The sequence below is a fragment of the Eurytemora carolleeae genome, unplaced genomic scaffold (genome assembly GCF_000591075.1).
Source record: "Eurytemora carolleeae unplaced genomic scaffold, Eaff_2.0 scaffold1768, whole genome shotgun sequence".
Taxonomy (NCBI): Eukaryota; Metazoa; Arthropoda; class Copepoda; order Calanoida; family Temoridae; genus Eurytemora; species Eurytemora carolleeae.
The window spans coordinates 14,760-42,559 of NW_019397655.1; the positions used below are offsets into that span (position 1 = coordinate 14,760).

Below are 27,800 nucleotides of genomic sequence, written 5' to 3' on the forward strand. Positions count from 1 at the left end.
TATAACTGCAATAAAGAAGTCGTCTTCATTATATTGATATAATAACCTACCATCGTATATTCTATCCCGTCAAGACAAATGGAGGAAAATGTACGCTAGATTGTGACGTATGTATTTAGGTTAATCAACTACACAGATCATTGTTATTAGGTGCAGTACGTGGAAAAGGGATTTGAAAATAAACCAAAATTTCGTGGAGGGGGGGGGGGGTGATTTTATTGATGGACTATTTGGGTTATAAAAAGAATTGTAACTTTTTCTTCACCTTAATCATACATGATAAAATGGTAAATGAAGACAACTTCTCATAAATATACAGTGCTCCCCAAAATAAAATGGTAAGCATTGGCGACTTCTTAAAATATACAGTACTTCCCTAAATAAAATAACAAGCATTGAAAACTTCTTATAAATATACAGTGCTCCCCAAAATAAGATGGTAAGCATAGACGACTTCTCAGAAATATTCAGTGCTCCCCAAAATGATATGGTAAGCATAGACGACTGCTAATAAATATAAAGAGCTCCTCAAAATAATATGGTAAGTGATGATGACTTTTCATAAATATACAGTGCTTCTTGAAAAATAGATTGCATATTAAAGAAAAGTCGTCTTAACATCACCCTTTTATTACCGTATATTTATCAAAAGCCTCCAATCTTTACCATTCAATTTTGGGAAGCACTGTTTATTTAATACAAGTCGTCTTTATTTTCCACTTTATTTTGGAGAGCACTTAATATTTAAGAGAAGTCGTCTATTCCTACTATATTTTTTGGGGGGAGCACTGAATATTTATAAGAAGTCGTCTTCATTTTCCATATTATTTTGGAGAGCACTGGATATTTTGAAAAGTCGCCAATACTTACCAATTTATTTTGGGGAGCACTGTATATTTATGAGAAGTTGTCTTCATTTACCATTTTATCATGTATGATTTTAACCCAAATAGTCCATGAATAAAATCCCCCCCCCCCTCAGCGAAATTTTGGTTTATTTTCAAATCCCTTTTCCACGTACTGCACCTAATAACAATGATCAGTGTAGTTGATTAACCTAAATACATACGTCACAATCTAGCGTACATTTTCCTCCATTTGTCTTGACGGGTATTCTATAAATGCACTCATAAATATTAATTAAAATTCATGGTAATTATATTTACTCCCGGTAAAATTAGCTAAATGTAATTATATCAAATTGTATAAAATAAAACTTATTATAGGTAAACGTTTACATTTGATAACTTAGGATTACAAGAGGTTTGGGAAGCCTAATATTTAGCATAGCATCAAAACAACGTATTCATAATAAAACCGTTTTTTTTTCGTGTAAACATGTTTTTTAACTAAAAATTTTTTTTGACCTCGTCCAGAAAGATAAGTAAAAGTCTGCTTCTGAAAATTAGATGATTAAATTCTATTCCCAGACAATTGAGCCGAGGAAAGCACAATATGAATTATTATGAAATTTGATCCTGTTATCTTTGATCACGTTTTTAGGCATTTACTTTCTAAATTTATTATAGAAAATACAAACACATAAGGTATACAACAAAACACTCAAGCATTAAAAAAATGAGAATCGTTTATAAAATACTAGGATTCAAATCTGGCAATCTCCAAAAAGAAAGGTTTTAAGGACAGATATATATTTAAAACAATACTGCTATAATATGTTTAATAATAAAGGAAAGATTTTGACAATTCTTAAAAATCCTAAAGGAATTGAGTCTTTGCCACAAACTCTGAATTTATAATTCAAATATCTTTAGAACCCAATGTCGTAAATCTTTGATATTTCAAATTTCTATCATTTGATCTAACAGAATACATAGTTTGAAATATCTAAGGTCTACGACATCGGAATCCAAAGATTGTGGCAAAGACTCAATTCCTTAAGAAGAAATTTCCGAAATTACCTAATATTAAACATAGCTATATCAAGGTTTTCAAAAGTTTTAAATAAAAGTTTTGGAGTAAATGTAAGAGAGAAAACAAAATAATTGACAAAAACTTTTTGTATTTTTTGATCTAGGAATCCGGAAGTAATGGGATGAGAGAGTAAGGATGAATTTGTTTCCAGTTGCATGATTTTACACATAAACATACAGGGTCACACTTACTCTGCAGGTTGAAAATAAATTATTATGATAATAATTTATTTCAGTTGCGTATAGTATGCGGTGATGCACATGTGAATCTATAGTTATTTTTAAGGTTGTTTTTGTGTTCATAATACTATTTAGGTCACTGTAAAACTTAGTAATGATTGGATCCGAATAGAGCTAAAAAAAGTGAAGACGTGTATACATCTAGAAAGGGGTCTTTAAGTGCACCAGTAAAAATATCTGTTTAATTTTTGCATTTAAAGGGAAAAATATCAAGACTCCCAGGCTTGATCATCCTCTGTTCTCTTTTAAAGTAATTGAGTCTTTTTCAAAAACTCCTATTTTCTTATCCCTAATGCCGTAAACCTTCGATGCTTCAAACTATGAATTCTGTTAAATCAGAAAATCAAAGTTTGAGATATCTAAGGTTAACATCATCATGGTGCAAAGATATAGGGATTCAAAATTTGAATTCCTTTTTTTGGATTCCTGATACTTTGCTTGGTTTTTCGTGAATTGTGTGTCAAAATATTCTAAATTCCAAGATTTTATCAAAGAGCTTTATAATTTGTTAAAAATTGAGCAGGGTGTAAAATAGAGTAAAGAGACATGCTGTATAAAAAGTAGTCAAAGCAATAATGCTTGAGGCTTTTGCTTTTAAGATTAGAAATTTCATCAACTCAAATTTCAAAAAAGTTTCATATCGATATTATGATCTTTTGTCAATCAAATGTGATAATAATAATTTTTTCAAATTCTAAAACTCAAAAATTATTAGAATTTTCTGCTTTTTTTATTAAAAAATATTTCGAATCCCGATACTTTGGTTGTTTTAGAAGAGAATTCAATTGTTAATCGGAATGCAACCGATTCTAAATTTCTCTTTATTATCAACTAATTCAAAATCGAGTGAGTAGTCTCTTATATAAAATATTGACCTTCACATTCTAATCTTAGACGAATGTAAATTAACATTATTTAAATTTATAAAAATTCAAGGATTATTTTATCTCTGTGGGTTCAATATCATGTTACTAATAGAATAAAAATAAAAACAGTAAATAAATTATTTTAAAAGTTTAGGTTCTCGGACATTGTTAGCACTTTCAAAAAGCCTGAACAAGCATCCAAGAACTTATAAAATGTCTAAAAACTGGAAGGATTGATTTTGCTTCGTTCAAGCTTGTATCCCATCATCTCATTACAGAGATAACATTTTAAAAAGCACAATGAAAGCAAACATTTTATACAACGAGGGGAGGAAGGCCAACCACAAAAATTTCTCGTCCGAGCCACATTCTCTTCATTTTCTCGTCTTGGGCCACCTTGAAATTTTTTGACACGCAAATAAAATCAAAACCGTGAGAAGTATGAAAATTTAAGAAATGAATAATTATCTCGCCTAAAAATATATTTTTTTCAATTTCTGAACTTAGGAATAAGTTTTTTATCCTGATGAAAGTTTAGTTCTGGAGCTCTGGTATAAAACCGAATCTCAAGTTAGCTGAAGGAGAAAAATTTTGTGGTTTTTGTAACCTGTGATCAAGTTTCAGAAGTAAAGTTAGAGCTAGGAAATTAAATCTAGAATTAATAAAAACAAAAAGAACTTTATACAGGGTCAAGTTATAAAAAAATTTTATTCAGATTGAAAATATTAAAAACGAACTTCAATTCCAGGTGAAAATATAAAAAATTCTTTACAGGGTGAAAATATACAAAAAATTCTATTAAGGCTGAAAATATAAAAAAAAAACTTCTTTACAAAGTGAAATTATAAAAAATCTGTTATACAGACTGAAAATATTTTTAAAAAACTTCTATTCAGGCTGAAAATATAAAAAACAAACTTCTATAAAGGCTGAAAATATATATAAAAAATCTATACAGGCTGAAAATATAGCATTCATCAATGTTTTCAGGAATAATGCAAAGATGTTGAAAAGAATTCAGGGGAGAGAAATAATTAAGATTTAGTCTGAGTCTTAAGCAAAGTTTTCTAAACGTGTTTTTGTAAAGAAAAAATCATTTAAAATTGAAACAAACGGCCTTCGGTCAGTCAGATATTTGCTAGGTATGTGTTTTATTTAGATTAATCTATTTTATTATCTATATACAGATAGATATTTGAATTTAATTTACCATTGTTAGTCGCACATGCAAGGTTCACATAACAGCAACTAGGATTTAAATGCATTTCCAAGAAAGTTCACATGCATTTCTTATCAACTTTGACCTGATGCATTAAATGCATTCTTAAATTGTAGTCAGCTGCAGAACTATTGTAAATGTTTCCTTCTTCCTTTTTTTGTTAAATATAAAGATAAAATATCTGCACAAATGTCATTAAATATGCAGATTAACCAAACCGAAACTTAATATTATACATTTTACGACAAACAGATCTATAAACATTATTGTTCTACCTTGATCAGCAATTAGTTTTCTCTCAACACAGTTTTATAGTATTTTTTCTGAAGATATACAGAATTTGAGACCGGTGTTCAGTTCAGCGTGTATTAAATAACCTTTCACTACATATTTAGAAGGCTGGATGGGACGGATTCATCTCCTTATCTCCAGGTATGTATCGAGGGAGGGGTTGGATAGCCGCAATAAACCCCGTATATCTTTATGTGCAAACTTCTCTGATTCAATAAACTTAATGATACCTGAAATTAAGAACTAAATTTTGATTTTAACCCTATCCCTGCTGGGGTACTTGAAAACCAGGATACGCTGGGGGGGGGTCAATTTGACCCCCCCTCTAAATCCCATGTTTTATGTCCAAATATGACAAATGATACATCATTAGAAAGCTCTTGTGCTCTACTTTTAGAATCTGCAAATTTGCGAAAATTAGTCAAATTGACCCCCCCCCCCCAGCGGGAATAGGGTTAAGTTCATTTTGATTTTCGCAAAATAACACTAGCAGGATAAAAGGGTATAACTTTTTTAGTATATTTTTTTACAATCTTGATTAAAAATTTGTTTGTAGGTGAAGGAATATCTGAAAGGACTGAACACTCGCTGCACAAATTTTCTAATCCGTATATCTTTGCAACCGTATGTCATGGACCTCTGGAATTTCAAACCATGAATTCTGCCAGATCAAATTGTTAAAGTTTAAAATATCAAAAGTTTTCGCAATAAGATTGCCCAAATTTAGGATTCAAAATCTATTGAATCATATCAAAGTTTTCTATCCAGGGTTTGTATAAGTTCATGCCCTGGGTTTCGTACTTAGTTTAGCGGGGTCCAAGGCAGCTATGCAGCCCCTCCCTCGTATTTCAAATGTACATAATTAACAAAACCAGTATGTTTAAACTCTACCAAACTCTACCATTTTAAAACAAACAATTTGATATTTGGATGAGAGGTTTTGGATTTTCTAATATTGATTTTATTTTTCTATTGCGTTTTTAACTATAAAATTATTTTTCCACAAAAAGAAAGTCTAAAATATAAAATTATTATAAAAGTGAACCTTAGAATTATTGTTAATCCCTGTTCAGTGTCCAGTACCGTGCATTTGCAACTCGTTGTTTATTTTTTATCATCTTTATGTTTACAAACCTTGATTTAATTTTTAATATGCTAATTTTGTTTATTTTCGACAAGCTTTATTCGTTTATTATTTTTGTATCAACACAACTTAAGAATTTAATTCTTGATATGTTAATCTTGTCTATATGTATGTTTTTGATATGTTAATCGTGTATATATGTATGTTTTTGATATGTTAATCTTGTATATATGTATGTTTCTGATATGTTAATCTTGAATATATGTATGTTTTTGATATGTTAATCTTGTATATATGTATGTTTTTGATATGTTAATCTTGTATATATGTATGTTTCTGATATGTTAATCTTGAATATATGTATGTTTTTGATATGTTAATCTTGTATATATGTGTGTTTTTGATATGTTAATCTTGTATATATGTATGATTTTGATATGTTAATCTTGTATACATGTACGTTTTTGATATGTTAATCTTGTATACATGTATGTTTTTGATATGTTAATCTTGTGTGTATATATATATATATATGTTTTTGATATGTTAATCTTGTATACACGTATGTTTTTGATATGTTAATCTTGTATACATGTATGTTTTTGATATTTTAATCTTGTATACATGTATTTTTTGATATGTTAATCTTGTATATATGTATGTTTTTGATATGTTAATCTTGTATATATGTATGTTTTTACACGGTAATAAATCCTAGATGTACTCTACTGTTTCTAACTTTGTTCTGTACAGGTCGGAGAGGATAAACTCACACAGCTCTTCTATCTACAGTTGTACAATAGTGCACTCCAGGACATAGACAATAATAATAAAGAGAAGTCGAAACCAAAAAGCCAGAAATCTAAAAATAAGGTATCTTACTTTTAGAAAAAGAAATTATGTTTTTGTGAAGAGGATTGAGTCTTTGCCACGTACAAAGTCAACGTTTCTAATCCCTTTATGTTATATTTCAAATAATCAAATATTTAATAAAAAAAAGACCTCAACATACAACCAAAACAAATATAAGTGTGGTCTGGGGTGTTTGTGAATGAACGGATGAATGCTAGAATGAATTATAAATAAAATGAAAACTTGAAATTCAGAAAATCTCAAAGATTTGCACACCATTATGCGTAAATGAACTATTAAATTGATAAATTTCTAGAATGTGAGAAAAAAATTTAATTAATAAATATCTAGAATGAGAGGAAAGGATTAAATTAAGAAATACTTATGAATGTGAGATAAGGATTGAATTAATAAATGTCTAGAATGAGAGGAAAGGATTAAATTAAGAAATGCCTAGAATGTGAGGAAAGAATTGAATTAATAGATGTCTAGAATATTAGGAAAGGATTGAATTAATAAATGTCTAGAATATTAGGAAAGATATCTTCTTGAACATGTCTGGAAAAAGCAACAAAAACAAAAAGCAATAAAAAGTACTTATCTAATTTTTATATTACTGATGATACTCCTGAATTAAATCCATTATTTTATTTTATTCTTCAGTAACACTCAGCAGGATAGAGAGGAGGACGGAGAATTCTTTCCATCCCTTCGGATCAGGACGGTTCCCGAAGAGGGTGCTCCGGGTCCTAAGACGGATAGATCATATATTGCTCAGGGTCATCCTGCTAGCCCTTCATATCCAGAGATAATGGGGGATCGGAGACTTAGGAACAATATTTTATCAAATGTCAGCTCTTTAAGAACGTGAAAAGATATCCGATACTTTTTCTAATTTAATGTTTCTGGATTAATTGGACAAAAAAAATAAAAACATTGTTTCAATAGTGTTACCTCCTCAAAGCAGAGACAGTATGACAGAGATACAATCAGGTTCATCATTTAACGTTCAACAATTAAATAATTTCTAAAGAAAATAAATTGAAAAATAATTTAAATAAATAAACGTTGATTGAGAATCCATGGTGAAGTAGATACGAGTTTGGAGAAACCAGCGATATATATGGAGATAGTCTGGTGGATATCAGACAAAATATAGACATCAGACACATTCAAGACACCAGACACTTACCAGACACTAGGCACGTACAAGATAACAGACGTATTGAAGATTCCAGACATGGATTACCAGACGCTAGACATGGTTCTGATATCAGACATGGTTTGGAGACAAGACAAGGAACGGATTTCAGACCCGGGACGGATATCAGATACGGGATGGATCTAAGACTCGGAGTAGAGAACACCAAATATAATCCCCGTCCTGGATCCCCAAATCTCAAAAGCAGATCTAACTCTAACAGTTCGGAAAATGTGAGCCAAAGAAAGGGATCTAGCAGCAGCAGTCGTAAAAATTTACACCGGGATCCGGATATATCCGATCGGAGAACACACAGTCGACTTTTCTCCGGTAAAGACATTGATCCGGAATATTCTTCGGAGCGGAGACGAGATTCCAAGGACGGATTGGATAAAGGTTCTGTGGTTTATAAAGATATATCCCATCTTGTAAAACCAGTGTCTCATGGAACCTTCGTCAGAGCTCCAGCACCAACAGGAGACCTCCAAGCAAACTATGATCCTCGAAATTTTAGTTTCCGTTTGAAGGATCGGGAGAGCGTTGTTGTAGAGGAGAGCAGCCGAAGATGCTCCTGGAGGGATGCTTGCTGCTCCTCTCTATACCTTGGGGTAGCAGCTATTATACTAACCCTAGTCGTCTTTCTTCTCTCTACCTCTCCTCACCACTACAGGTACTGTTGGAGGGAGGGATTAATTGAACAATATTTTAGGCTTTTTGTTCTTCTTTCTAAATGGTTTCACTCGAAATGTAATTCCGCTATAGTTTTAAGCATGTGCCACAACAGACGCTATCGACCCCCGTGAACTTATAAAAAAAAATTGTGGGGGGGGGGTAATCCTAGCAATATAACTTTTTAGGCTAAATTGGGAGCGCTACGGTTGGGACCGACTAAGGAAAGATTTTATGTAAGGGGAGAAGTGGGCCCAGAAGTCGGAAACGAAAAAATGTCTATTTTTGCAATCAATATTAAAAAAATCAGGTTTTAATTGATATTAATAAAATAGATTATAATTGTGACAAACCACCATGACAAGCTAATTTCTATCAGAGTCTCGGAGCAAGGGATAATTAAACGGGGCAATGTGCAGAGCAGACTTCTAATTTATCAAATACTTGAACTCAACCTAATCCACCTTCACGGACTTGAACTTCCATTTGTAGTGTGCATTCTTAACTGTACCTTTGAGCTTGTCTGATCCTTGATTACTCGATTGTAAAGTGCAGAGTGCAATTGTGCACTCAAAACACCCGGCACTCAATTTTTCGGTGAGAGAAATTGGAATATTTTATTCATTAAATGTTAATTTAGATTCTATTTACTTTAACCTTCAAGCAAAAAATAGAGTAATAAAATTAGATTAAAAGCATTAAAGTGTGTCAAGCATGAAGAGTATTTAATAACTTACATTTTCCCAGTTGAGAGAAATATGATTTACAACTGCAAAGGAATTGAGTCTTTGCCACAAACTAAAATGGTTTAATTCATATATCTCTGCAACCTGATAATGTAAACCTTAGTATTTCAAATCTAGAATATTTGATCTAACAGAATTTATAATTTGAAATAATAAAATATTGTAAAGATATAGGGATTGAAAAATTAGAGTTTGTGTCAAAAACTCATTTTAATTGGACGAGAGAAGAGTCCTCTGATGTTCTTTTTTATTATAATGCTGATTAAAAAGACATTTATTTCACACTCTTTTTATCTCATCCGTATAATTTGGCAAGTTTCAACCCGAAGGTGTAAACATTTTACCATTTGGTCTGGTTTAAGTAGGGTTCATATACTTATGATATCATAGGCGTATGACAGCTCTGGTTGCAAGAATAATTAGAGTTTGAGGCGTGTAACCAGTTTCTTATAAACAGTTTCCAATTGCAAAGATACAGTATTAACAAACACTTTTCCCGAAAGGAAACAGAATTTAAAATATTTTCTTTATTTTTGAAAAATTGGCTCTATAGCAACAGGAAGAGGTTTTAGTGATAAATTCAATGATTTGGCAGAATTTATGCTTTTGACCTTAAAATATCAATGCATATCAATGCCAACTTTGGAGCCAATTTATATAAATTTTAATAATTCAAATATTTTTTCTTTCTATCTATATATTATACAAAAGTTACCTGTACAAGATGATGCTAAGAGATGAACTCGCCTGAATTCTTGGTTGCTAGCAAACGAACTTTTAAAAATGTATAACAACGACATAAGACCAAATTCAACATTCAGATTGCTAAACTTTAATAGTTTGAAGTCGACATTTAAATTTTTTCTTTTGTAGGTTCCCCTGTATTTACACAAAAATTAGTTTTATTTTTATTTTGTATTTATCATTAGTTGAAATGATCTTGATAATATTTAGTGGTCAATATATAACATCATATTATCCCCGAAATGAACCAGATATTGTTCAGGGTTCGATACATAACCTCCTATTATCCTCGATATTATCCTCGATATGATCCTGATATTGTTCAGGGTTCGATACATAACCTCCTATTATCCTCGAAATAATCCTCGATATGATCCTGATATTGTTCAGGGTTCGATACATAACCTCCTATTATCCTCGATATTATCCTCGATATGATCCTGATATTGTTCAGGGTTCGATACATAACCTCCTATTATCCTCGATATTATCCTCGATATGATCCTGATATTGTTCAGGGTTCGATACATAACCTCCTATTATCCTCAAAATAATCTAATGTTTAGGGGGCAAAACATATTCTCATATTATCCTCGAAATGATTAAGATAATTTTCTAGGGTCAAAACATATCCTCTTTTTATCCACAAAATAATCTATATACTGTTCAGGGGACGATACACAGCCTCTTATTATCCTCGAAATAATCTATATACTGTTCAGGGGACGATACACAGCCTCTTATTATCCTCGAAATAATCTAGATACTGTTAAGTGGTCGATACATAACCTTTTACTACCCTCTAAATGGTTAAGATACTGTTTAGGTGTCGATACATAACCTCCTACTACCCTCTAAATGGTTAAGATACTGTTAAGTGGTCGATACATAACCTCCTTCTACCCTCTAAATGGTCTATATAATATTTAGGGGTCGATACATAACCTCCTACTACCCTCTAGATGGTCTAGATACTGTTTAGGGGTGTCGATACATAAACTCCTACTACCCTCTAAATGATCTAGATACTGTTTAGGGGTCAATACATAACCTCCTTCTATCCTCTACATGGTCTATATAATATTTAGGGGTCGATACATAACCTCCTACTACCCTCTAGATGGTCTAGATACTGTTTAGGGGTCGATACATAACCTCCTACTACCCGCGAATGATATATATAATGTTTAGGGGTCGATATATAACCTCATATTATCCTCGAAATGATATCAGTTGACCTGGATCATATTAAATTATTCTAGATGAGATTAACCATGAGTGCTGGTATATCTCCGCAGCTTGCTTCTTTTCTTCTCTTCACCCTCTCTCCTCTCAACCCTAACCCGGAGATACTAGAGAACAAGGATCTGCTCACAGAACTCACTAAACAGGTTGGAGAACCCCCCCCCCTTTATTATGGTACAGTGGTCTAAGATTATATCAATACAAAGATGACGACTTTTTATTTATTTAATGCTTTGATTCTTAACAAGCATTTTTCAAATTGCAAGTTTACTAGTAAACAAATAGAAGCTGTGTTTCTGCTGTTTGACAGATTGGTAGAAAGTTGAAAAAGAAAAAGAAAGTCGTCTTCACTACATAGATATATACGACTACCACTGTAGTTAAAACATATTCATGAATATTCTTGTAGATTTCACTGGTTAGTTTTTCTCTTCTAGTTCCAATGCGTCGGACACAGACAGTAGTTAAAGTCATTCCTTTATCATCAATAACTAAATAAAATGCACGCGCGTGGCGTTGCCAAAACGGCTATTCTGTACTAATGAATACTCCACAGTTTCATGATGACTTCTTGGTTTAGTACCGTGTGCTGGAAGGACGGAAGAAACGAGGAGGAGAGAAGGTTGAGAGAGAACCCCTCAGAAGACTTCTCCGATCCGCAGCTCCTACCTGTCCTGAGGTTAGTTTAGCTCCAACCTATCCTGAGGTTAGTTTAGCTCCAGCCTTTCCTGAGGTTAGTTTAGCTCCAACCTGTCCTGTGGTTAGTTTAGCTCCAACCTATCCTGAGGTCAGTTTAGCTCCAACCTGTCCTGAGGTCAGTTTAGCTCCAACCTGTCCTGTGGTTAGTATAGCTCCACCCTGTCCTGAGGTTAGTTTAGGTCCAACCTGTCCCGAGGTTAGTTTAGCTCCAACCTGTCCTGTGGTTAGTTTAGCTCCATCCTGTCCTGAGGTTAGTTTATCTGCAACCTATCCTGAGGTTAGTTTAGCTCCATCCTGTCCTGAGGTTATTTTAGCTCCATCCTGTCCTGAGGTTAGTATAGCTCTAACCTGTTCTGAGGTTAATATAGCTCTATCCTGTCCTGAGGTTAGTTTAGCTCTATCCTGTCCTGAGGTTATTTTAGCTCCATCCTGTCCTGAGGTTATTATAGCTCTATCCTGTCCTGAGGTTAGTTTATCTCCACCCTGTCCTGAGGTTAGTTTAGTTCCATTCTGTCCTGAGGTTAGTTTAGCTCCAACCTATCCTGAGGTTATTTTATCTCCACCCTGTCCTGAGGTTAGTTTATCTCCACCCTTCCTGAGGTTAGTTTAGCTCTATCCTGTCCTGAGGTTAGTTTATCTCCACCCTGTCCTGAGGTTAGTTTAGCTCCATCCTGTTCTGAGGTTAGTTTATCTCCAACCTGTCCTAAGGTTAGTTTACAATTTTAACAGTAAAATTTTTTTTTTATATTTCTTGATTACTTATTTCAACTAATTTATATATTTAATATAGATCTGCAAATCAGGATAATTTTCAAAACTTTCATATTCTTTTCCAACACCATACGTTTCTCTATGCTTATTAAATATGGCTATCATTATATTTAGCATATCTAACAATATGTTCCAGGTTGTGAGGGCCTGTCAGGTTTCTAGTAAACAGATACTACGAGGTCAAGATTGCTGTAACATGTTCCTAGGAAACTTCAGGTTGGACAAAATTAAGACGACATTTTATAATATAATTCATAATATTGTTTCATACAGGATTATAAATTGAACCTATCCTTCTTTATGCATAGAACTAAAGGGTTGCGTGTCTAAACATATATACTTGTCTAAACCTATACTTCTCTAAGTATGGATCTGAAGAGTTATGTTCTTAAGACTACTTTCTCTAGGTTTAGACCTAAACTTACAAATCATACCTACTCATTTCTAGACCTAAAAGGTTGTACTTCTAAACCTATACCTTTCTGTAAACGAAGATCTAAAACTACCCTTCTTTGGGTTTAAACGTAATCCAATAGGTCTACAAAAACCATTCTCTAGGTATTGATCTAAACCTAGACCTTCTCTAGGTATAGACCTGAAGGATTGTGCCTGGAGGGAAACCTAGGGATAAGAGGTCAAGTAGAAGGGTTTCCTCTTGGTAATGACGAGAAGGTATTATTTGAATGACTTTCTTTCACCATCAAAAAAAATGTATTGATATTTAAAGAATTGAAAACATTATAAATCAGATTTAAATTAAATTAAAAGTGAGAATGGGTTTTACAGAAAATAAATCATTTTAACGTGAAGGGACTGTGCAGTTTTTTTATACAAATTCCAATTTTAAACATTTCGAGGCTTTTAATCTTTCTCGAGTTAAGCCAAATTTTGAAATCAATAATTATAATTTGACTTATTTCGTTGAATATTAATAACTAAAGTATGTTGTTGATTTTGGTTTTTTTTTAGTTTTAAGATTTTTTTTACAGAATTAGAATTATTTATGCTAAATTAATCCAATGCCACAAACTCTCTGTCCTAATCCCTGTATCTTTGCAACCTGATGGCGAGATCTTGATATATCAAACTTTAAATATTTGATCTGGCAGAATCTTAGTTTGAAATATCAAAGATTTAGGACATCAAGGTGAAAACAATACAAGGATTAAAAATTAAAGATTGTGGCAAGCAATCAGTTATTTTTCGGGAAATTAAGCAAAGTGAAGAAATTCTGTAAACTTGAATTTAATACAAGATAAATAGTAAATTATTCTAGATGAGATTAACCATGACCATAAACACATCTCTAGTAAACTCAGTTGACCTGGCTCATATTAAATTATTCTAGATGAGATTAACCATGATCATCAACACATCTCTAGTAAACTCAGTTGACCTGGATCATAGAATAGTTCCCTGGGATACGGTTAGATCCAGAGCTCTTCTACTCTCAGTCCTTCATAAGGACGAAGACAGGTCTTTTTTATCATTTTCGTCTCATTTTCGTCTGATTACTCTTTTAAAACTCCAATTTTCGAGTCCCGTCTTTTCGACCACGGTTCAGTTGAACTGGAGTGCAACACATAGTTGAACCTCGTAGATCGACTAAGTTAAACCATTTGTCCACTTCTCTTCGCTTGACCTGACACACACAGAAATGGTTTAACTATGTCTACGGGGCTCAATTATGTCTTGCTATTTATTAAGTCTGGTCAGAGTTGTCGTTTTAGATTTTATTTTTAAAAATCAAACTTTATATTCTGCTAGATCAAATAAGTTTAAAACATCCAAGGAATACACGCGTATTATCAGATTGAAAAGATGTAGGAATCGGAAAATTAAAAATTTGAGGCGAATTTCTTAGTTCTTTTAAAAAACATACTTTCAAAAAACAATAATTAAAGAAGAATAATATAAATCTGTAATTGTCTAGCTGGTCCCGGGATCCTGCCCGAGATATGTTGGTTTGGCCCGGGCACACTTCTACTCTCACTTCAAGGATTGTTTAGTCAGAAATAACATGAATTCTACAATATATTTATCAGGGTTAGAAACTTTTAAATTAGTTAAAGTTAAGTTGTTTCAATTTATTCCCAGTCTAAAACTAATGGCGGGTATAGCACTTAGTCAGATTGACTTCAATAGATATATCCACATTGTAAATATTTTAATTTAAAGATTTAAATGTGTGAAATATATGGGAAATCCACATAAAGCTAAAAAATGATTTAAAGAAAGAGTTAGATGAGACCGATTTCATATACTAAACTCCGAGAAGGGGAAATAACTGAGCGCGTAAAGAAGGAGATTAGAAATACTAAAGTTTTGATCCAATGGTCCAATGAATTAAAGAATACTAGATTTGTAGTATCTTATACTATGCAGACTGTTCTAAGAAACTGAACTCTTGTCACAAATTATAATTTTCTAATTCTTAAAACTAATGTCGTAGACCTATAACCTCTAACTTTGTAGGTTTTAAAATATTTTCTCCTGAAACCCTTAATTTTGTGTTTTTGTTATATTTCATAAATAAATAATTACTTACTTACTTCATACTTACATCCTTACTTACTTCAAATTATTTCAAATTTTGAATTATCAATTATAAGTTTGAAATATTAAAGGTTTACATAATTAGCTTGCAAGGATATCGGACTAGAAAATTAAAGTTTGCAAGTGTTAAGTTCCTTTGTCGGGAAAAAAATTAACTTTTTCACTGAGTAAATTTTTTTCTGTTTACCAATATTGAATAAGAAAAGTTAGATATGACTAAATGGTGAACTAGACCTGTTCTGTTAAACCACGAGGGTTCAAGATCTGATATGACAAGATGCAAGGATGCTCCTGTACTTGATAAACAAGCATATACACAAGCTGGATGCAGGTATACAAGGGTAAACACGGAGAACTGTGTTCCTCAAGCTTCCTTCAAGTTTTGTAAAATTCTTGAAATTTTTGCAATTTCTACAATGATTGTATCTTATATACGACAAACTGAAACTATCTACGGGTCATATTTCTTTATAAGATTAATGTGAAAATATTTTAAACTTGTTATTCCAGGAATACTGTTATGCAAATGATTGCTGAAAAGTCTGTGAATTGTTCTCTTCTTTCCCTTCCGTCATCTCCAGGTAAAATGTCGTCTTTAATTTGTGCAGTTTTTCTAACTGAAAAATGCACCAAAAATTCATGTCAATAAATCAAGTCTTCCAGTGATTAATAATCATTTTTTTTCAGAGATTTCTTTGATTAATTTGTGCTAAGCATTTCATCATTATCCTTATACTTATACAATTACAAACTCGACTTTTCCATTACTTTCATCTCTTCATCCTAATATTTGATATTCTAAACCTGAATTATTTGATTCAACCAAATTAATAGCTTGAAATATCAAATTTTTACGACATCATGATGCAAAGATAAAAGGACAAAAAAAATATAGTTTGAAGTGAGTCTACAGTAACATTGTAAAATCAATATTAAGTTAAATTTGTTATTTTGTGTCCAGGAGTTGATCTACCTGTCTGCGGACCAATGGAATCTCTAGCTCTCATGTACATATTGCGAGAACAGGTTAGTTGGACTTTTCAGAGTAAGATTATTCAATTATTAAACATAGCAAATCACAAGTTGTGTTAACGCGCATAAAAACCTTAAATCCATCAAGAAAAATAATTGTTTTGTGTACTCTATATATTGTATTTATATTTATATATTGTTGACTTAATATTTACAATCTTGTCTTATTATCTTATGCAATTTTGAAAACGTAGTTTTGATCGTTTTTTATAACAATAAAAAAGAAATGGTTGTTAATGTGCAGATAACCATAGATAACGAATACATTCTCGTTAACGGGACCATCACCCTTTATAACATTTTAACTGCATGCTGCCATATTATTTTGAACACTAAGGAATTGAGTCTTTGCCACAAACTCTGATTTTCTAATCACTATATCTTTGGAACTAAATGTTGCATACCTTAGATATTTCAAACTATGAATTCTGTTAGATCAAATAATCTGAGTTTGAAATATCAAAGGTTTACAACATCGAGTTCTAAAGATATTGTGGTTGAAATATTTGATTTTGTTCCAAAGACTCAATTCCTTTGACTGTATTCCAATTGTTTATCCTAGGGAGATATGGTAACACAGAATCCTAATATTAGAGAACGGTTTCAGAAAAATCTCAGGTAGACCTATAAGGACGAGGACAGTGATGTCTAGAAAATACTTACAGATGCATGTATCCAATCCATTTCATGTTTTTCAATTTTTCCATTTTATGTTTTTAAAAATTATCAAATTTACAATTTTTTCTAAGGGAAAAGTGTCCACTAGAGTGTGAAAGAAAATACTGGGAAGTGAACACAATATCAGCAGAAGTTGAGAACAAGGTAAAGAAAATCAAGGGATTATAGGGTAAGGATGTGTTAACTATAAAGTTAAAGTCTAAATATTGATCTAGACGTATTTATAGTCTAAGATATCAGATTAAGAAGATATCAGGATTAAAATGAAATATTGTGAGTCCAGTCAAATTTAGATTACATCTACATTCGGAGCTGAACCTGGAGATATAGATTAGTTAAATCCATGTTTAGATTACATCTACATTCGGAGCTGAACCTGGAGATATAGATTAGTTAAATCCATGTTTAGATTACATCTACATTCGGAGCTGAACCTGGAGATATAGATTAGTTAAATCCATGTTTAGGTTGCATCTCTGTTCGGAGCTGAACCTGGAGATATAGATTAGTTAAATCCATGTTTAGATTACATCTACATTCGGAGCTGAACCTGAAGATATAGATCAGTTAATTCATGTTTAGGTTGCATCTCTGTTCGGAGCTGAACCTGAAGATATATCTATAGTGGAGTTTAATCATGATCAGACGAACCTTGTTCAGAGTTTACAATATCAGTCTGGATTCATCGTGCTAATTAATAGATTAGGTAGGAAAGATACAGTAAACATTGAATACAAAAAAAACCGAAGAACACATGAAGAAACCTTTTTATAAAACACTATAAACTTCTTCTTTCAACCTTTTGATATTTTTCTTTTTTTAATACTTTTTAATAAGAGGTATATCTGTTTAGGATCTGTTACAGGTTGGCTCTCTCTAACAATACTAATAATACTACTCGGTAGAAAGGTGTGTAGGAAAAGAAAGAGAATAAGAATTCGTAGAAAGAATTTAAATGAAATAGCAATATAATATGTTTATTTGAAAATATATAGATTATATAATATACATTTGTCGAATTTTTTTTACATGATACGGCAACTTTTACACCTAGACTTGTTCAGAAACTGATTAAATTGTATTTGTTGAGAACCGTATTCCCGACTGTGTTTACAGAAAATTGACAAGTGTCTGGTATCTATTCTTGTTTAGATTCTTCAACTTGTTTTATTTTGTTCATATATCCAAGAACCCTTCTGAGATCTTGATGCATGAAATATGGATTTTCCTCTGAACCATCATGTTTCTCTATATCCTCCAGGAAACACAGGAATATTGTATCCACCGCCATAGAGTATACGGAGAAGAAACTTGAAGATACTGCGTATGTTGTAAGGATGATGAGAAGGACTGGAACTATCTGAAAGTTGAGCTGGCGTTCTGCATCTATAGCTCCTGCTTTATACAACGCTAGAGCAAACAGTAGAACTAGACTCAGAACTATTATTTTACCAATGAGAAGGATGAAATCTGTCACTTTATCTAGAACACTTACACGAGCTAGATTTCTAGCTAACAGCATAAATGATCTTCTGGCTCCGCTACAGAAGTTGTATCCATAAACAGCGGTCATTATATACGCGTTCCTGTTGAGAAACCGTAAACAGTTCTCTAGACAATAGAAGCAACATTTACACATGCAGAGAATAGCTTTAACAGCTACATTATCAGGTCCATACTGTTTCAATCTCTGCTCTATAAACTCCAGGAATACACGTATCATCCTAACTACTGTTAGGATAAGAGAACCGAAAGCTATGGTTCCAAGATGATATCTGAATGTTCTATGAGCACTAGAGAATATCGGAGCTAGGGGTAGATCGTTTACTTTATCCATTGTCCAGAACCAACCAGCGAATACTCCAGCTAGTATCATCTCTCCTAGAGCCTGGGTAAAGAAAAGAACCCAGAAGAGTGCAAAGAGATTATAAACCTGGAGAACGGATCCTAGTAGACCAGGACCAAATTTATGGAACACACATTTAGCCTGGGGACAGGTGGAACAGTTGAAGGAGGTTGTTTCACACACCTGGTTCTTGTAGTAGGCCTGGTTAGTTTCAGGGTTCAAGCAGGTCATCTCCTTACATGTATCCACAACCTTGAACTGCGCTTCTCCTGAGGATGCAAGGAAGGATGCGATTAAGCAGAACCAGATAATACAGAGAACCTCGAGGATAAATGGACCTCCTGGGAAAAACAAGGTTGTCATATTGCTTCCTATTGCTTGACTAGCCGCCTCTATGAGTTCTATTGCTATAACTATCCTTGATCTAAGAAAGATAAGGATGAGGATGATGAATACGGTGATTATAGTAAGGATAATCGCAGCAACTATCCAAAATGTTGGACTAAAGTAGAATGAGGAGAATGCGCTGACTCCTGGAGGGAGAAAAATAGCATCTTTATCCGCATCAGTTCCTGCTTCCAACAGCAAAGTATACCTACAATAAACATGTTTACAAAAGTTATAATAACATCAAGCTAAATTAAACTTGTGAGTTAGACTCTTCTGCGACTACAGACTAAGTGATCTTCTCTTATGGATTGGGTTTAATGAATTTTAGAAACTTTAACTTTGTGTCAATGATTATTTAAATTAAGTTTTGAAAAGATAGTGTAAACCTGATCGTCTAAGTTGCTAAAAAACGTTATTTATCTGATTAAATAATGTTCTACCTAGTAAAAAATGCTCTCGAAATCGAGGATGAGTACAATCCTTTTTTAATTTGATTTGTTGCTTAATTGGTTGTATTTCAAACCTTAAATCATATAAAGATGATTCAATCAGGAAATATGAAGATGAAAATACATAAAGTCTTCATATCTTAATTATAGGTTTAGATTCTCTTCCTATTTATACCCTTCTACGAATTAAGTTGAAAAATTGAAAATGTGTCTAATGTTGTTGTTGTTGTTGTTGTTGTTATTGTTGTACCTGTACCAGAATAGAGCTGAAGCTGTTAAAAGTAGTGTTACTCCGAGTATAATACTTAACCAGACCATAGGACCAGCAGCATATCTCAACAGTGCTAAACGTACAATATCATTTATATATATATATATATAAAATAGTAATCTCTCTTAGTCTGTCAGTTTGTATCTCCGATTATATCTCAGGAACCCCTTTCACGATTTGCTTAAAATTTTGATATGGGAAATCAGTAGAACCACGCAATTGTTCTTAGCTTGGTTTAAAAGTTTTAAGTTGAGCGCTGGTTGAATTTATAGGGAAAACTTAGTTACCAAGCAAAGCTGGGTTCCCAAGCTAGTTTGAATATATAATTGTAAATATATTTCTCTTTATATAATATCTACTTGAATATTTTATTTGAGCAGCATACGTACCAAGTAGTGCTAATATGCACATTATTGCATTAACAAAAAAAGGCAGCTTTCAGTACTTTTATGTAATTCATACGAGTAAACTTAGAATATAGATTTTACCATGTTTGCTTAGTACTCACAGATAACCAGAACTACTGGCTTAAACTGGTTAAATCCCTTGTTAAATTATCTGAGTTTTTTAATAAATCAATAAATTGGGTTTTTGAAAATTACTGATTATTAACATGCAAATTTGTGTTTTTGTGGAACTATGGATGAATGCGTGTATACAATATATATATAAATATTCAATAAACAATAATGTTATATTGAATAATTGAAAATAACAACTATACATGTTTTCTAAATATTCTAAAACTACGTCAACAATAATGTATAAACTTAATATGCATTAGAAAATATTTATATCAAATTGTTGATTGATAAAGTACAAAATATTTATATCAAATTGTTGATTGATAAAGTACAAAATATTTATATAAAATTGTTGATTGATAAAGTACAAAATCCGTTTTCTAGGAAAACAATTCTCGATAAAAAAATGTTTTGAAGTTAAAAGTGATAAAATGTCCTCTCTACTATTTACATATATATAAACTAGGATTGCTCTTCTCTCCCTTATTTGCGTTTATCCACTCAAAATACTTAAATCAAAGAATTGGGTATTTGATAAAAGCTCAAATTTACTAATCACTATATCTTTACAACCTGATGGAATAAACCAGTGCTCTAAAATAAATCCTTAATATACCTATCCAGAAGAATGATAGAAGCATGGATGCTAGAAGAGAAAGGAGAAGAATCCACCAGTAGAAGGATAAATCAGTTAGAAGTTTATCTCCTAAACCTCCCAGGTTAATGGCACTCATCAAGAACTTTATTCCCTGAGTTAGACTACCAGTATCTAATGCTGTGTTATCATCCCTTTACAATAAATAATATTGTCTAAAAGCTAATAATAATAATAAAATAATAAAAGTTAACAAAAACTTTATTTTCGTTCCATGAATGGGTGACGTTTTTACTGTTTACAGACATTTATGAATAAAGAAAATATATGTAGCTTTTCATATTTTCAAAAATTGGATTTGTAAGACTCCAAAGGAGTTGAGTACTAGTCTCATATTCTAACATTCTAATTCTTAAATCTTCAATCACGATTAAAGACAAATAAATTATCCATAGGAGAATAATCAGTTTCTCGAATGATTTATAATTATGAATCGTTCTGTACTTTAGGTTGTATTGTCTTTCGTTGTTTCGGAGAGAGGATTTTATAAACAAGTTTCTCAACGTACTCTAAAAACGAAGTTGAACCCTTAAAATGTCTCTCAAGTCTGGCGATAACGGGGGGGAATTCGACATTTTTTTACAGCAAATTTTGTATTATATAATACACTGGCTGAAGAGCCCGGCGTTGACCGTGGAAAAAATATGTAAAAAAAAACAAATTTTGAGGAAAAACTTTAAATATTTTTTAGCCTATAACACCCCCGGTCACCCCTGAGTCTCCACAAAAAATGTCAGCTATACGCAACATATATACGAATGTCTTGTTTTATTATATAGAAGATAACTTACTTTTTAAGTTGTTGAATTAAAGTTTCTTCTGATGAGTTAAGTTTTAAGATACCAAAGTTAGGAACACATCTACCCAGAATATGAGTACTGTCCAGGAGGTAAGCTGGACATTTCCGTAATCTTATCAAAGTATTTACATCCGTTCCTTCAAACTCACCAGGACTCAAATCTAAAATTGACATTTAATAATTGTTAAAGGGACTGTCCGTATAATTTCAAGCAACCCTCAATATCTGCTGCATGTCCGTATCACAACAAAACCCTTTTAACCTTGGGCTTAGCTAAGCTGAGAAGATATTCATGTTTTTCTCTCGGAAAATTAATAATTTTCAACTGCCTGTAAAACCCTGACTTGCAGTTTTATCATAGAGAAAAAAAAGGAATTAAACACGTTTCAGGGTAAAAAAAAACTGTCAATATATTCCACATAATTTCTCAGATAAAGTTTAAAGGGTTCCACTGTGAATCGGACATGCAGTTCTTTAACTGAGGGGGGAGGGTCACTTGAAAAATTATGTTTACTGCAGTCCCTTTGAATTATTTAGGGTTTTTAAACATTGATTGTAACCTTTTGAAGGCTGGATTTCACTGTTTAGTCAATTTTTGACTTCATGATTAATTTTAATTTAAAGATTTAAGCTGAACATGAAACCATTCAATCAAAAACCATTCATTTGATTTAAGCTGGACATAAAATAATTCAATCAAAAACCATCCAATGATTCAAGCTGAACATGAAACCTTTCAATCAAAAACCATCCAATGATTTAAGCTGAACATAAAATCATTCAATCAAAAACCATCCAATGATTTAAGCTGGACATAAAATCATTCAATCAAAAACCATCCAATGATTTAAGCTGAACATGAAACCATTCAATCAAAAAGCATCCAATGATTTAAGCTGGGCATACAATCATTCAATCAAAAAACATCAAATCAAACCATCTTTGTATATCTGAATGGGCCTACATTTCCATGAAAATAATGTCAAAAAAGAAAAGATTTATACAATTTGGATAAATAATAATTATTTTAAAAACCTGTACAAAAAGATTGGAGCTCCTTTGTCTTTCCAGTAACATAAGACCAGTATCCTGACGGGCATTCGCGCACGCACACTTGCGGGGTCGCGCATCCGCCGATAGTCGCGGACAGCCCGATGCATACTGTCAGGTCAAAGAACAACAGGAACGGCTTCTCAGAGTGATCAGCAGTTCCACATATCTCACCTACAAGTAGAGAACTATTTCTGTAAAAAGTAAGTCATGTGAGCATTTTTTTCCGAGTCAGTGCTTTGTTATCTATAAACTGATAATGATACTGAAACTAAACTTTTTGCAGAAACCTTTTAAAACTCTTTCTTTCTCTTGATCGTAATATAAATTTTTTTAAATGAAAAAAATAAAGTTTATAAAAGTTACAGTTTTATATTAACGAAGTTGCGTGTTAATATGCATAGATTTTTTAAGAATAAAGCTTATATATACAAACCTCTACTGTTACTAGGGTATATGAGCTGTTTAGGATTCCCATTCACAAAAGCATACACGGAAACCACGCCCCAACCGAGTAAAAATACAATAAATAGTAGTAGGCATATGACATCTGTGCAAGATCTGTCCTTAATCGGTCCATTGTGCGACGGGTCGTATTCTTCTTCACTATCAACTTGAGATCCAGCACAACAAGGTCCTACGCAACAAGCTTTGCCACGACCCATTTTGCGTATTTTCTCTAGACTTTTCAAGGATTTCCACTCATTGCTTCAACAAAGAAGAGAACATTTATTGATTCTCTAATAATGTCGTTATTTCTAGTTTTCTTTGTCCGTCCGTTTGTATTGATTTTCTCGGAAAGTAGAAACCAGAACTTTTCTCGTTTTATTTCTCATCTGATCTTTATATGAAATATATAAAATATATGAAATTATTTAACCAATAATCTTTTACTGACAAATATGAAATAGATCGAATAATTGTTTTTTAAATATTGAGCTTCAAGTATATTCTGTTTTGCATTTTAGAAGAAATTCATATAATTCTGGAAGTGGAGACTAGTATGTGCAGTGTAGTGTGTAATGAAGAAAGGAGTATTTCAAACTGCAGTCCTATACGGCTCTATGACTGCCGCAAACAGTGGCTTTCATTTTTCAAACTCATTATTAATGAAATATATCTTTAAGTGACATTAATAGTTTTTATACAATTAGACTTGTTACGAAAATAAAGAAATGCATTAAAGTACTATTATAACTTTTTTAAAAGAATACATTTAAACCCAAAACAACGAAAAATTTTGTTGTGTTCAAAAAGAATGCTATAAATTTACTAAAATATATTTTTTTAGAAATTTATGGAATGAATAAATTTTCTGTAATTGCACTGACTGATATCTGTGTTTACAGAGAACTACATCGGATTGGTTTCCATGGTTCGCGGGCTTTCTCCGGGTTATCCACTCTTCCGTAACTATTTGTTGGGAGGATGGGTCCAGGAGGGAACTAGAGGGGGGGGGGTATCATCGTCCGAATAGGGATGAGCCCACACCTGTTGATTGTTATCCTATACAAGTTATGTTGCATTGCTTATCCCAGAAAGTGTTTTTTTTTCGTAAAATCTGCAAAATTTCACACCATCATTATTACATAAAGCTAAAAGTTATGTAAGTATTTATGTACATATGTATGTCACACTTTGTGCGTCCTCAATATGCTTCACAAACAGTGTCGCCTCAATAGCGCGTGCTAAATGGTGAGTTCTTATTAAAGTGTCATATGATTAGTGCGTCCAAAAAGAGCGGGGAAAGGCAGGCGGCCATAAGCCACAACATTTTCCCCTTTCATGCCACAAATTAGCTTTTTTGTCTTCCGGCAGTCATAAGCCACAACCGTTCGGTCTTCCATGCCACAGCATTTGAGTCTTCCGGCAATTATTACGTTTTCATTTGGTAAAAGAATTGAGCTTTTGCCACAAACTCTGATTTTCTAATTTCAATATCGCTGCAACCCAATGTTGTAGACCTTTGAAATTTCAAACTATGAATGCTGTTAGATACAATAATGTGATTTTGAAATATCAATGGTTTATTAAATTATCAAGTTGCAAAGATATAGGGATTACAAAAATTGAATTTGTGGCAAAGACTCAAATAGTTTAGTGCATTGAAACTGCGATTTTCAAAATTCCGGCTGCGTCATGCAAATGATATCTATAAAGATATTTATATTTAAGTTTTTAATTGAAATAAGTATGAATACTATTAATGTAAACTGCTAAACTTACTTTCCCCAAAAATAAAATCAATCTTTCATCTAAAATGGCTTATTTTTGAAAACATTATGAACAATAAAAATGATGCACCATAACATACTGTTTAAGTTCAAAGGGCGCCCATAACCTGAAATTTGCAATATTTAATCGTATAATGCGGCTGGATTTTTGAAAAAAAAAAGCCATTTCAATGCAATAAATTAATTATTAAAAACGTAATAATTGCCGGAAGACTCAAATGCTGTGGCATGAAGACCGCACGGTCGTGGCTTAAGGCTGCTGTAAGAGAAATAAGCTAATATTACCTCGCCAACTCACTTACACGTTTTTGTAACCCTAGGCACATACATTTCAAAATTGCGTGGCAACATTTTGTTAAAAAACAATATTTTGATTTATTTAAAAAGAATATCACAATTAATAATTTATTTTCACAACTTGAAAAAACAACAAACTAGCTTGAATGATAACATATTTTAGTGTTTTTTGTAAGTTTAAATAATTTAAAGATTATATAGCATAAGAAGAATTAATTATATATACATTTAATGTAAATCCTGCATATAGATATAGAATAATAATAGGGGTGGCAAGGGACAAATGGATAATGGAGTTTGAGTGTCAACAATTAGAAATTTCTATTAAAAAATCCTAAAGAATAAGACTATATGGCACTTCTAGAGATGTGTCAAAAGAAACATATAATGTTTATTCTGACATTCCTGGCCATTTTATTTTTAAAACACTAGCCTTATAGGGCGCTTCGCGCCCATCTTCTAAATTAATTGTAAACATGTTCTCTTTGTGTACATCGTAAAACAAAACAAAAATAATTCGCGGATTTTCACAAAAAATTTCGTGGATTTTAAAAATTTTCAAAAATTTAATGAAGATCGAATTTTGATGGAGACAAATATTTGAAATTTTGATCATTCATAAACCTTCCCTGGGGTCACGAGATGTCCCACAAAAAAATTGGGCCCGATCGGTTCAGCCGTTTTGATGTTTATTGGATACAAACAAACAAACAAACAAACAGACAAACACACAGACAAGCCAAATGTATATATAGACTAGCCTTAAAGGGCGCTTCGCGCCCATCTTCTAAATTAATTGTGAACATGTTCTCTTTGTGTACATCGTAAAACAAAACAAAAATAATTCGCGGATTTTCACAAAACATTTCGTGGATTTTCAAAATTTTAAAAAATTTAATGAAGATCGAATTTTGATGGAGACAAATATTTAAAATTTCAATCATTAATAAACCTTCCCTGGGGTCACTAGATGTCCCACAAAAAAATTGGGCCCGATCGGTTCAGCCGTTTTGACGTTTATTGGATACAATCAGACAGACAGACAGACAGACAAACAGACAGACAAGCCAAATTTATAGATAGATGTCCGAAATATCTAAGTAACTATTTATGTAAATAGGCAAAAATGTTAGTTTTAATATTTTTAAATGCAAATTTTTTTTTAAGAGTTGAAACATAGGATAATTTTCATTAGAGTGGGTCATACCATCACGATTTAAAAAATCGATTTTGTCTAAATAGGTTTTATTCAATCGGCTCAGAAAAATTGTTCCATTTTTGGTGTATAAAACCTGCTGCAGCCCTTACACACAAAGATACAAACAGTATTGTAAATCATGCATCAATATTCAGGACTGGGAGGAGTTTGATTTGTCGCAACGTCTTGGCCATTAGTTTTATCTAGATAATTAACATTAGACATGTACATTTTAGAACTAGAGAGGTCTTGGTTCTAGTATAAGTTTAAAAATGAGTAATTGGCCAAATCCTGCTAAAATCATCAAAAGTGAGAGCGTGCACATGTTGGAAAACTGTGAAGGGTCATTCCTGGTACTTTTTCATTAATTATATGACCCCCTCTACTTGACATCGGTCATTTAACAATATGACCCACCCTACTTGACATTGGACATTTAACAATATGACCAATCCTACTTGACATCGGACAATTAAGAATATGACCCACCCTACTTGACACCCACCCTACTTGACATTGGACATTTAACAATATGACCAATCCTACTTGACATCGGACAATTAAGAATATGACCCACCCTACTTGACATTGGACATTTAACAATATGACCAATCCTACTTGACATCGGACAATTAACAATATCACCCACCCTGCTTGACATCGGGCATTTAACAATATGACCCATCCTACTTGACATCGGGCATTTAACAATATGACCCACCCTACTTGATATCGTACAATTAACATATTTCTCTCCTATTGTTTAAAAGGTAGGCAGAAACTAAACTATATACATTTGAAATCTTCAAAGACGTGTGAATTGTGTGTACACAGTGTTTAGCTGTATCATGAAGCAGGAGATATTTGGAAAAGAGGAATTGACAGGGTGTGCTTACTTTACTTTGTTTCAGGTTCAGTTGTTCACAGGTCGTAACTTTTGTTCGGAGTGTCGTTTACTCTTGAATGCTTGATCTCTATATCCGATGTGGGCACTTTTTAATTTAAGGATTAATGCTGGATCCCTCAATTAAAGTTATCCTTGCTTTTGACCAATATCAAAGAGGAGTTAAATTAATCCATTTTTCAACTTTTTTAGACTGTTTTGTCTGAGTTTCCCTCTAAATCCAGGGGATATTAGTTCCAAAACTAAAATTTTGTCCATTTCTAACACTGAGTGTTAGAAATGGGCCAAATCTGCAAAGTTATTATTTTCAAAAGTATATATCTTTTAATCCAATACGAGTAGAACAAAATTACATT

At 32.5% G+C, this 27,800-nt stretch overlaps 3 protein-coding genes and 1 long non-coding RNA gene across 4 annotated transcripts; 3 read left to right on the top strand and 1 right to left on the bottom strand.

The window, feature by feature from the left end:
- Window positions 1–4,245: 4,245 nt before the first annotated feature.
- LOC111715364 (uncharacterized) lies at window positions 4,246–6,963 on the top strand. The gene is made up of 3 exons (XR_002768222.1): window positions 4,246–4,691; window positions 6,388–6,507; window positions 6,944–6,963. It is a non-coding gene; the product is annotated as an uncharacterized LOC111715364 (long non-coding RNA).
- Window positions 6,964–7,119: 156 nt separating this feature from the next.
- Window positions 7,120–11,083, top strand: LOC111715360 (uncharacterized). The gene is made up of 4 exons (XM_023490672.1): window positions 7,120–7,317; window positions 7,435–7,479; window positions 7,578–8,357; window positions 11,038–11,083. The coding sequence occupies exons 1-4, from the start codon at window positions 7,298–7,300 to the stop codon at window positions 11,081–11,083; spliced, it is 891 nt and encodes a 296-aa protein (XP_023346440.1). The 5' UTR covers window positions 7,120–7,297.
- A 37-nt stretch (window positions 11,084–11,120) lies between these two features.
- Window positions 11,121–17,833, top strand: LOC111715362 (uncharacterized). Its single transcript, XM_023490674.1, has 13 exons — window positions 11,121–11,237; window positions 11,672–11,770; window positions 12,698–12,777; window positions 13,149–13,233; window positions 13,910–14,037; window positions 14,495–14,560; window positions 15,350–15,448; window positions 15,628–15,698; window positions 16,079–16,143; window positions 16,712–16,767; window positions 16,899–16,971; window positions 17,410–17,533; window positions 17,681–17,833. The coding sequence occupies exons 1-13, from the start codon at window positions 11,121–11,123 to the stop codon at window positions 17,797–17,799; spliced, it is 1,182 nt and encodes a 393-aa protein (XP_023346442.1). The 3' UTR covers window positions 17,800–17,833.
- On the bottom strand, window positions 17,789–23,814 carry LOC111715361 (CTL-like protein 2). Its single transcript, XM_023490673.1, has 6 exons — window positions 23,248–23,814; window positions 22,797–22,985; window positions 21,754–21,922; window positions 20,924–21,096; window positions 19,763–19,856; window positions 17,789–19,268 (listed from the first exon to the last, which is right to left on the bottom strand). The coding sequence occupies exons 1-6, from the start codon at window positions 23,474–23,476 to the stop codon at window positions 17,966–17,968; spliced, it is 2,157 nt and encodes a 718-aa protein (XP_023346441.1). The 5' UTR covers window positions 23,477–23,814; the 3' UTR covers window positions 17,789–17,965.
- Window positions 23,815–27,800: the final 3,986 nt, after the last annotated feature.